General features: G+C 40.2%; 2 protein-coding genes across 3 annotated transcripts in view; both read left to right on the top strand.

The window, feature by feature from the left end:
- LOC308407617 (5-aminolevulinate synthase, non-specific, mitochondrial-like) overlaps positions 1-3,438 on the top strand; it is a 9,826-nt gene extending 6,388 nt beyond the window's left edge. The window contains exons 1-6 of one of the 2 annotated variants that reach the window (XM_080899407.1): positions 82-908; positions 1,024-1,234; positions 1,341-1,509; positions 1,748-1,910; positions 2,067-2,251; positions 3,008-3,438. In XM_080899407.1, coding sequence (XP_080755533.1) covers positions 1,429-1,509; positions 1,748-1,910; positions 2,067-2,251; positions 3,008-3,016 — 438 coding nt within the window. In that variant the 5' untranslated portion in view covers positions 82-908; positions 1,024-1,234; positions 1,341-1,428 and the 3' untranslated portion in view covers positions 3,017-3,438. Of the gene's footprint in view, positions 1-81; positions 909-1,023; positions 1,235-1,340; positions 1,510-1,747; positions 2,252-3,007 lie in introns of those variants that run through there. The other variant, XR_013973699.1, reaches the window with a different exon arrangement.
- Positions 3,439-7,005: 3,567 nt separating this feature from the next.
- On the top strand, positions 7,006-11,618 carry LOC308408002 (dual specificity protein phosphatase 7-like). The gene is made up of 3 exons (XM_080900049.1): positions 7,006-7,791; positions 8,433-8,861; positions 9,997-11,618. The coding sequence occupies exons 1-3, from the start codon at positions 7,422-7,424 to the stop codon at positions 10,305-10,307; spliced, it is 1,110 nt and encodes a 369-aa protein (XP_080756175.1). The 5' UTR covers positions 7,006-7,421; the 3' UTR covers positions 10,308-11,618.
- Positions 11,619-11,885: the final 267 nt, after the last annotated feature.

Raw genomic sequence — 11,885 nt, forward strand, 5'->3', positions numbered from 1 at the left:
TCCTGCCTCTCCCCAAGGGTTTTAATATTTCTTTTTCACCTCTTCTTTTAGACTCCCTCATATGGATGCAGTAATCCGCTGATAGCCCTTTCTTAAATTTTGGGCCCAATGTTTTCTTCTACTTGTGTGGGAGGTCATCACTGGTGAGTTATGCACTAAAGTGCCCAGTGATGACTGACATGGCCTCCAGTCCTCTGTCCAGAGCCTTGCCCTCTTCAGCTTTGTGTGTGTTCAGTGATCTGATTGTAATAAAAAATTTTGACTCCAGATCCGAAATGTAAATTGAAGTTGCCCACAGGACACTTTACTCCCCCAGCTGTTCAGGCTGTGGGCTCTAAATACCCTTTTCTGACTGCAGTGATGGTGCAGAAAAACAATAGGTGAAAGGTCATTGTTTTGAGTATGCACAGTTTAGTGACCGTTCATGTGCATACCCGAGGAATGTCATGCATTTGAAGACTGCTGAATGGGCCATACTTGAATAATAAAAACGAACATGAAGTTATCAGTTGTGGATCTTATCAGGGCACACAAGGCCAATGCAGTGGAGCCAGAAAAACCCTTATCTTCCAGTGTCACACCTGACACTACCTGGATGTAAGCTGATTCTTCTATTGCACAATTATTTTCAAAGGGAATAAAACTGATCTGAAGTTTAAAACCCTTCTTCCACAATTTGTTTTCGGCTGTTGCATTCCAGTATGACAAGTTTTTTAAAAAGAAGATATAAAGCAAAAAAAACCAGACCACACATATAGAGTTTTTAAGAAGATGAACTGATCTCCCTCCTCGTTTCCTATAGCAGAAAACTACTCAAAGTTTTTTCACACAAAGAGAGATGTTCCTGTGTGGTGCAGCAACAACTACCTAGGCATGAGCCATCACCCCAAAATCATCAAGGCTATCATGTGAGTATTCACGCTGATCATCTGTAGCTCTTGTTAATTTTTTTTAGACCAAATATGATGGAGAAAAATAATTCAGGGTTCAGGACAGTAAACTCTCTCTGCTTCTGTTCTGAAGATATGCTGTACAAAAGCATGGTGCTAGTGCAGGAGGAGCACCAAACATTTCAATAACAAGCAACTTCCATGTGGATCTTCATTATGTACTACCTGACCTCCCTTGGAAGGATGTAGCAGAGCTGTTCACTCTCTGCTTTGTAGCCAATGACTCTACATAGTTTACCCTGTCAAAGATGCTACCAGCTACTTCAATTTTGGCTTAAACTAATGTAATAAGTGACCTAAAGTTGAATGTCTTTGAATGGTTACACGTTTTCTTATTTTGATTGAAATGTATTGGAGAGATTTTTTTCTTTCTTTTGTTTATTCTGCAAGGTTGTGAAATTTACTCGAAAGCCGGAAACCATGCGTCAGTGATTCAGGGTTTAAGAAACAGCTGGGCTAAAAAGTTTATATCGTCACAATGACGCCAACCGCCTACAAGAGCTACTTGAGAAATCGGACTCCTCCACTTCAAAAATCGTTGCCATCCGTTCAATGGATGGTAAGTACGTGGTCCTCCTTTTAGTGTAAATGTCTTTAATTGGGCTTTTAAAATGTTCAGCTATTCTTTTTAATTAGAATGTACAGGATTTCTAGAAGTTTCTATTACTCTCTGTGTAAGTGGATTCAGTGAAATCACACATCTAATACACGTCAGGGTCAGCAATGAATAAATAAATGCAAACTGTTGATTTGTATGAATAAAAATATTTTAATTTTCAATGCCGTGCTCTCTGCAGGAGCGGTGTGCCTACTTGAAGGGATGTGCAACGTTGCTCACAAGTTTGGTGCTATTACATTTGTGGATGAATTGCATGCTAGAGGATTATAAGGCCCCAGAGGAGGAGGGATTGAAGACAGATAAAGTCATGAAAAAAATGGATATCATCTCTGGTACACTTTGTAAGTGGACACTTCATCAGTGAGAGCAAACATTTTCTGACAACTGCTGCATAGGTTTTATAGAGGATTTAATATCCAGCTATGGCAATCAGCTGTTTAGGTGGCTATATTGCCAGCACCAGCCCCTGGTGGACACAGTGCCCTGTTGTGCTGCAGGTTTCTTCTCTACCAAGTCTCTGCCCCTCATGCTGTTGGCAGGGGAATACATTAAGATCCTGAAAAGTGAAGAAGGCCAGATGCTCAGAAGGAAACATCAGACGACTGTCAAGCTGCTTCGACAGATGCTGATGGATTCTGGCTTTCCTGTGGTTCACTGTCCAAACCACATTATTCTTGTCCAAGTAAGAAAATTCATGCACATTATGCTGTTGGAATCTTTAGCTGACAGGACAGTTGGTTCTGAAACAGGCATTTGATGCCTGGATAATGTTTTTTTACCGTATACTCACTAAACACTTAGGCCCACTTTGCTAGTAACAAGTTGGACTCGCTTTTGATTTTTTTTTTATACTTATATGATTATATTTCATATTTGCATTTACAAGTAGTTCAAAAGGTGTACCTAATAAACGGGCCATGAGAGATTCTGTAAATCTCTCTTATAGAATGAGTTCCATCTTACACTCAAAATTCAATTTGAGACTAAGACTGTGGGAAATGCAGAGAAGAACACTGTGGTTTGTGACACTATGATGTCTTGTGACAACATCAACGTTCAGGCGATTGACTACCCCGCCGTGGGTAAAGGAGAGGAGCTGCTGCGCATTGCCAGACCACACTCCCCAGATGATGGACTACTTTTTTAGTGTCAGTTTAACAATTCAGTTGCCAATCCTGTTTTTGTTGAGTTCTCCTCACCATATTGAAGTGTAAAATGCAGAAAAGTTGACTTTTATGCTCAATAATATGCCTGGCCATTAAGTAACAAAGATGATGAAAGGCATTACTTTATAGCTTCATCAGATAGTGAACCAGCTAATGGTTTAAAAAACTCGCTTATGATAGGATTATTTGGTCAGTATTTAAGCCGTTAAGGTTATCCAACATCTGTAATTCTCAGTCGTCAGTGCATCTGTTGTGTTGCTTTGTCTTCACAGATCGGCTGATGAAACATGAAAGGAAGTGGGTTTGGACCTGAGGTCGCCCGCCTTAGCAGAGTGCAACTTCTGCCAGCAACTTGTTCACTTTGAAAGATGAGTGTGAGAGAGAAGTCTTACTGCAAAGGCCTCAGTCCCATGATATCAGCAGTTGCCTGACATCACCAAAAGCACTGAATTCTCATGATATTAAAGCTGTATTGGGTTTTTATTTTATTTTAAATAAACATGCGGTCTGTGTGTGGTTAAAGCATGAATGAACTCTTTTACATTTTTTAAAAACTACAGCTTTTACATGAATTAGCTGTTACATGTATGTGCAAAATGTCCTTTTTTTTTGTTTCAGAGGTACTGAACTTAAACTTTAAAAATACTGAACATAGTTTCCATCAGAGGTTTTTATGTTCACATATATTTAAATAAATGATCCGTGTTCCTAGTCTACTGGATTTCTTTGATTTTCTAATATTTTTAATTGTATTTCTTTTTTAATAATATATTTGAGTATTCTGGGAAAAGGATGACAGCAGTGGCCAAATATGTGGACAGATGTTCTTGCGTTCTTCTCAGATTAATCTTTTCAGCTGCTGTTTGTTGGAAGAGTTTTGTTACTCTACCTTTCACTTCAGTCTTGAACTGTGAATCCAATTATGACCAGGCCATAGTTTTCAAATCTTCTGTCATTCTTGGAGTGTAGAAACCTTTACCCCTACTTCCATCTACTGTTTTCACTCATACATACATTGTGCACATCAGATTCAGCTGTATGCAGGCAGTGTAGTCCATGGCCATGTCAATCTCATGTCATCCTAACAAATTTGTTTTCATTTTATCTGGCCAATGATTTGCTGCCGATATTTCTCAAGCTTCAAATCTTTTTCTTTGGTTACGTTTAATCTTATAATTTTGTGCCATTTAAAAATCATTGTTTTTCTTGGACATTGTATTCAAAGGACTACTTCATACTGTGTTCTTCAGACATTCAGCCTCTTGTGCTAAACAAAAAGCATACGTCTGCTTTCAGTGCAAGGTATGCACAATTTCCAACACAAATTGTGCATGGTGTGACTTTTTTTAATCCAAGGTGGCCACTATGCTTTCTAACACATCTTCTTTTACTGTGGCTGACCTTCTGTTTCAGCTTAAATTCAGTAGCCTACTAATGGTCTTCTGTATTGTTCCATATTTCCAAAGGCTCACATTTTCATTTTTCATTTATTCCAGTAAGTAAGGTTGCTGTGTGCTGGTGCTGGGTTTGTTACATATATCAACCCCATGGTATGAAATATCCTGAACTCTGATACACAGTTATCCAGCAGCCCAAAATGATCTCCGATCAGATCCTGTTTTATGTCTTCGTGGGCTCATCCAGTTTTATTTTCATACATTTATATGACAGTTAGGGTATCTGTGGTGCATATGTGCTGTACTGATATATGAGGAATTTTATTACATGCTTTACTCCTGACAGAGATATATCTGTTGCAACTAAGGCATGCTAAAGGGTGATTGCAATTCCGTTTTACAGATTAGGAAATAAAATAAATAGCATAAGCAAAAAAATGTTTACTGTTAAAATATTCTTCTGTTTTCATTTTTAATGCGAAACATATGAAACAACAGATACAGATGTTCAATTTAGTAGTCTTCTGCATGCAAAATGATCTTAAGGGCAGATTTGTGGTCATCTGGTTTTTCATTCATGAAATGCCCTTTGTGACATTCATGGCTTCACCACATGGAGGCACACTGGGCCTTCTCTTTGCAGCTGTGAGGCAGTGACATCAGACACCACCTCCCTTTGCAGATGACTCATAACTGGTGCAGCAGCTTTTGTAATGAACCACTAGAGGGTATCAGCAGAAAACAGGATATTGTGTTTCCCATCTAGATAACACGTGAGATCACATTGGTTGTATTAAAATCCGACAAACACACTTCCACACAGCTCACAGCATGGCACAACTGTAAAATCAGAGATTTTAGATACTAATTTCAATTAAATGAACTACTGACTTAATCTGCTATAACTGTAACAGCAGTATTATCAGTATTTTTTTCTTACATGATAGTGGTGCTCTATGCTGTAGGCCGTGATCACCATGATTAGATTAACATACTCCAACGCAAAGACAGAAATCAATGAAGAGGAAGCACTTGCTTTATTGCTCATTTCTTAATTCATCTAACTGCATCCGGACATTAAAGGAGGGTGCTTGTGCATCCACCGTGTTTGCGTGGAAGCCCTTGAAGCAGCACTTGACATGAAAGACGTGGGATTCTGCAGCAGAGACGTTTCCCCTCTTTGCTCTGGGAGAATTACCATGAGCTCACGTTTAGAGCCCGTTATGTAACCGTGTCGGTGGAAGTGGAGTAGACCACCAATATGATGCAAGTCTTGCTAGCTCAGAGCACACCCATATTTGGTTTTATTTAAATAAATGTCCTTGTTATGCATTGAGTTGACTTAGTAGAGTTTGATTTATTACATTACGCACAGATATTATCACACGAGACGTATGATACAGAGGCTATAATTTGGCATTTAGGGTCTTGTGCATTGTTTGACCTCATTATCACACATTACTTCCCTTCCCATCACTGTCCTTTGTAGATACGGGCTGTTCAGTTCCTTATTGGAAAGTTTTAGGGGAGGTCCAACTTTTCTACACTTCCTGTAAGATAGCTGAACTGGAGCAGAAATCATGCTGGCATGAAGGCCCACAGGCAGTGTGTGTGTGTGTGTGTGTGTGTGTGTGTGTGTGTGTGTGTGTGTGTGTGTGTGTGTGTGTGTGTGTGCGCGCGCATTGGTTTTCAGACCCCTTGAAATGATGAGGAAGTTTGCTGCTGGCTGCAGGTGCTGAAACGGCAGTAAGGTGTAGAATGGCAGTGATACGATACGTGCTGCGGAGTGTCTGATCAGTTTGTGGCTGCGAGCGTTTGTGTGTGAATGTGAGTGTATTTAGCTCCATTTCTCATACTGTGTTAATCCCGATGCCCTGCACATCTGTGTGTCCCCCCACTCACGTGTGCAGACAGATGAGCTGCATGGCTGGGTTCCCACTGCACGCATCACCCTCTCCCTCTCTCCTTTCCCTTCTCTTATTTCTCCCAATCCGCCTGCATTATTATACACCAGTGATGTACTATGGCAATGTCTTGGAGGACCGTGCTGTTGTGCTTTTTAGTAAAGCACGACAGCACACTTAGCAGTCCCCATGATATTTAAATTTAAGGAAATTAGTTTAAAGGGAAGAGGTGTGAATTTTTTTCTATTTCCACCTTCAGGGGTGTGTCCAATCTGATTATGAATATTATCATCATGAAAGATAACACAAATATTATGTAACTACATGAATCACCAGCTAAAAGTGTCTGAATTAATCTCATTTTTGTTTTTTTCCTCCTGAAGGGTGTGATTTTAATCTTAAATACTGCACCACACACTACAGTCTATGTAATGAACTGGACTGTACTGCATAGTGACAGCTACAGTGCAGTATATCATTGGATTTCGGTTTCAAAGGGGTATCATGAAGGTCCCACAGAAAATTCCACACTGGTCAGGGGAACGTGGCTGTGACCAAGAGATAATGCTACAATAATAATGCATTATATGGACCACTGCAGTTCCACCTCAGTTCTAAGCATCTCAAAGGATAAGTTAGACCTCAAGGTACAAATGCGCAAATATATCTGTTATACTAACCTACATGTTCTCAAAGGGTGGGGGGAAATATACTTTAGAAAATAATAAAAATCGCCCAGTGTTACTAAAATGTAATAATACCGAGTGCCAACAGCTCCCTTCTAAATAAAAACTCGCTATAATGTTACAAAATCGCAAAGAAATGTTTCGCTCATGATACGGCGATTGACAAAAAGTGGTTTCATTGAGACTTGGTCGTAACAAACTTTGCTATATTTCCGCTATGACTTTAAATCGTAAGGATAAAACTCCTCCCTCTTGAGTTGCTCTACTGTCAACTAAAAAAAAAACAACCTCCCATGCATGCATCGGAATGGTAAGAAGAGAATGCGCATGGATGCCCCGGATACGATGTGGAGCAGTTGAAGTTGATGAAGAAACTATTGGCCACAAAGCGTCCACATTTAAACGTGTGTCTCGTAAATTAAAGTGCAAATAGGTCTCCAATGAGTCTTTGCTTTGTTGGGGGTAGACCAGACTCACTGACTGATGGAAATAGAGAAGAGGAAAAAGGGGAAATCTCTTCGCTCAAGCAGAAGCACCACGAACTGGCGGGGCAACATTTAACGTCTTTTTTTCCGGGTGATATGTAGGGCTTTTTTTCTATTCTTTTATTTTGTTTTTTGTTTGTTTGTTTTTTTTCGTCGATCGGTGGACTATGTAGTTAGTGTTTGCACTTGCGAGTAGTATGCTATTGACTCCGATATGTCTAATGTGACGCCGAGTAAAAGCGTGGAATGGCTGCAACTCGAGTTAGAGTCCGGGGGCACTTCTCTCCTCCTGCTGGACTGCCGTTCACATGAGCTTTATGAATCATCCCATATAGAGACCGCCATAAACCTGGCCATTCCGGGGCTGATGCTCCGGAGGTTCAGAAAGGGAAACATACCTATCCGGGCTATCATTCCCAACCACGAGGATAAGGAGAAGTTCATGAGACGGTGCAAGACGGACACGGTCCTTCTGTACGATGAGTGCTCCGTGGGCTGGCAGGACAGCGGGACTCCGACGTCGGTTCTGGGTCTGCTTCTTCAGAAACTGTGGGAAGACGGCTGTACAGCGTATTATCTGGAAGGTAAATAGTTTTGCCGTTAAAATAAACAAACAACAAACAGAGAACTGTGTATGCAAATGTTCTGTACTTGTAATTGAGTTCATAAGGATAAAAAATGCCTCACGGCGCATAAGTTTCCTTTAAGGTAAATTTGTAAAGTAAGATTTGGCCCAACAGTAGCAAAACTTTATTATAAGAGGTAAAGGCAAAGAAATGATTTTTTTCCCTCGGTGGAGCAGAAGTTGGGACACTGTGAGGTTTTTTTTTAACTGTGAGGTTTCCTTTTTTAGCTTCTGGGGTTTAAAACGAAACTGTAAATGTTTATTGCGCTATACAAACGTAAATGTTAGTCCTGTGCAGATGTTCATCCTGTGCTGTGTGTTTGCGGTTTGAAGCTTGTTCAGAAGTTTGTGTGTCACTACTGAGATTCTCAATTAAAATTCCAAAATGGCTGCGCCATGTTTTGCTCTAGCAGGAACAGGCATGCATTTCATGAATGGCCTCTTTGGGGGGTCTTTACAGTACTGCCAGTCTCAACACCCTGCAGCGATTTTCCATTGATATGTGGTTTAAATAAACTTTTATATAAGGTTGCACTTTAAGAAAAAAAAATGATTTAAATGTGTATATGTGACTTGTTTGTGTCTTTGGCTCTTGTCCAGGTGGGTTTGTAAAGTTCCACACGGAGTACCCAGAGCACTGTGAGACCCTCTTGGACAGCTCCTGTCCCAGCTCCTCACCACCAGTGTCTGTTCTGGGCTTCGGAAATCTCAGAATCAGCTCCGATTGTTCCGACGGGGAGTCTGATCGCGAGCCTACCAGTGCCACAGAGTCCGAGGAGAGCCCCATTCCGAGTAATCAGCCTGCCTTCCCTGTCCAAATCCTACCCTACCTTTATCTGGGCTGTGCCAAAGACTCCACTAACCTAGATGTGCTGGGCCAGTACAACATCAAGTACATCTTGAATGTCACACCCAATCTCCCCAACATGTTTGAGCATGATGGACACTTCAGGTACAAACAGATCCCCATTTCGGACCACTGGAGTCAGAACCTGTCCCAGTTCTTTCCAGAGGCAATATCATTTATAGGTGAGTAACTCAGATATTGGTTTTGTTGGAAAAAAAAACTCGGAGACTCACTTTTCAGAAAGTTTAGTTTGTTTTGCTACAAGGCGTGTCATGTGAGAGTAGGTTGTAAGTTCAAGTAGGCTTGGCAGCTTTTGTTCGTGGGATTAAACACAAACAAATGAGGGATTTACTTTTATTTCTTTTGTTTCTTTTATTATTAATAATAAAATAACAAATGAGCATGCTTGAGCTATCCATTAGTTAGCTCAGTTGGTTCTCAAATGTGCTTGTTGGACAGGTGGGAGTTTAGTGGGTGATTAAAGATGATGCTCTCAGGTGTTAGACAGTATTATCACATTTATACAGGATAGCAACCTTGGAAGAGAACGTCCTCCTTTTTTTGTTTTGTTTCTAGCAGCATCGCAACGCTGTTTTAATTTTGCTTTTGCGTCTCTTCCCGTCACTGCACCTGAAACCGCAGCTTTTCGCTTGTTTGTTTGGTGGCTGCGGTTCTGCATCATGAACCAGAATGAGGAAGGAAAAGTTGTTTCCACCCTGTCCTGTGTTTGATTAAAGGGTTCAACCCAGTATCATGCCAATGTGTAAAACAGACATCGTGTCAATTTCACGCTTTGCCTTTCCAAAACATGAAATTGAGACAATGGCAGAAGTTGCATTACTACATGTAGACATTGCATTACCAGTTGGGGGAGATAATATATTTAGTTAGTGAGCAAAAAACGTATCAAGTACATTCCCTTAATCTTTAGAGTCATTTAAGCTAATATCTATATGGATGTTAATGTGTTATTAATGTCTGTCTAAACATTTTCTGGTGATTATTTTCATGTTGGCTTGATATAAAATATCTGCCTCTGCTGTTACTGCAGATTGCGACAACTACATTTCAGTTTTTGGAGAGGCAAAGCATGAATTGGATACAGTGGACCGGCGTGTCTATTACACGCTTTGTCTGGATTTCAGGTTGCTGGGTTGCCAAGCTTTGTTGTGTTGTTTAGATTGAGGTTGCTTGCTAATTTTGGCAAGTAACCGGGTCTTAGGTATGCTGTGTTTGTTTTGTTAAAAGCAGACACGGCATTGATAACTAAAATAACCAAAGAGTTATGCTGACCTTAGTCTACCTTTTCTCTCACAGACGAGGCTAGGTCAAAGCAATGTGGCATCCTGGTCCACTGCCTGGCCGGCATCAGCCGCTCAGTCACCGTCACTGTGGCCTACCTGATGCAGAGACTCCACCTCTCTCTGAATGATGCTTACGACTTTGTCAAGAGGAAGAAGTCTAACATTTCGCCAAACTTCAACTTCATGGGTCAGCTCTTGGACTTTGAGAGAACTCTGGGGCTGCACAGTCCCTGTGACAACTGTTCTACCAACCAGGAGCAGCTCTTTTTCACCACACCAACCAATCACAATGTCTTTCAGCTAGATACGCTGGAGTCGACATGAGATGTGATAGAACAGCCTTTTTTTTGTGGTTTCCTGAGGTCACTCTGAGGTTTCTGAGCCTTTCAGATGGCTGATATTTATAGTACGTCAGTTACAGTTTTTCTGCACCAAAAGGAACTACTCCTATATGCAGAAAACATACTCTGTTAGATCCAGTCTCAATGCCTTAATATCTAACACAATGATGACTTTTGGTATGTGACATACATGGTATTAATGAATGGTCATGTACAGCCATAATAACAGGACATTTCTCTAGCATTGCTCTTTGACTGTTATTTGCTATTCACCAGCTGTACAATGGATGTTCCTGTATTTGTATCAGTCATCAATATTGCCTTGATGGTCTAAAAAAAAAGTCTTTGGCCAATTAGAATGTTTTCTTTGAACCGATATGAGATATTTTGGGGGGTTACCTAAGCTGATGGGGGGGGGAAATGGCTACTGCGGCAATCCCACCTTGAATTACTGTCCAGTTTTTCTTATATAAGTATTTAAATACATTATAAATATTTTCTTCTTCCACTTTCACAAATTTCTGCTAAACATTATTAGACTTTACACGTAAGTTCTGGCAGCCTGTTCTGTGTATATATATATATTTTAACTGTGATATTTTTTATCGCAAAATATCAAAGTTTGAATATGTTATCCTTCAAAAACGCTCCCTGTACGTCTTGTTGCTCAAAGCTGCATTATTTGCATGGGACTTTGTTCTATCAAGGTTTTTTCTTGTAACCTTTACATCATATAACCTGTTGTTGGTGAGGCCTTGACCATACCTTAACATGAAATTATAGGTATAACGTGTAGGAGTATCCTTTTAGTCAGTTGAAAGGAACAAGTATGTAAGTATTCAGTTTATGAACAAGTACACGTCCACCTTGTTTTTTAATCCAACCTTCTTCAGTCTGCAGCTACTTCTGACGAAAACGTAATGTTTCGAGAAAGATGACGTGTAATTAGCTGTGCTTTGTCGCCCGTCTCATCTCAGAACAAATGAATGAGTTTGATGAATGAAAGGGCATAAAAGGAAATGAGATTGACCAGTGTATTCTTACCTCACAGTGAGACATTTTCAGGGATTTTTATACAAGGCATCTGTATCTCATCATGGCCTCTTAAAGTGCTCCCAAGGGCTGTTTTGTTTGGTATGTTTATAAAGATGTACATAAAATGTGGTTGCCATGGGAACATTTTTTTTTTAAATCAACAAGAATATGAAAGTGACCCTTGTTGGACCCTTATGTATAGTATGTGTAAAGCTAAATGTCCAAGACATTCTGTAAAAGTTTATAGTTCAAATATATTGTATATTTTTACTTGAATACGATTTGTTTGTCTTTGCTTAGACTTTTGCTTTCTTTTTACTGAGAGTCAATAACATTCAAAACAAAGGTGGTTACGTGGTTGAGTCAGTAACAAACAGGGCTCTAAGAGATCCAGAGAGAGTTGCAAGCAGTTGTTCAGTGTTTTCTGGGATCAAGGTTGCCACTGTGGTCAGATGTCTGTTTTCTGTCCACTCTGAAGCCCGACTTCCTGTCTCCCACAGGCTTTCTTGACACAAGACAAGTGACA

This window comes from Rhamphochromis sp. 'chilingali' (assembly GCF_963969265.1).
Source record: "Rhamphochromis sp. 'chilingali' genome assembly, chromosome: 12".
Lineage (NCBI taxonomy): Eukaryota > Metazoa > Chordata > Actinopteri > Cichliformes > Cichlidae > Rhamphochromis > Rhamphochromis sp. 'chilingali'.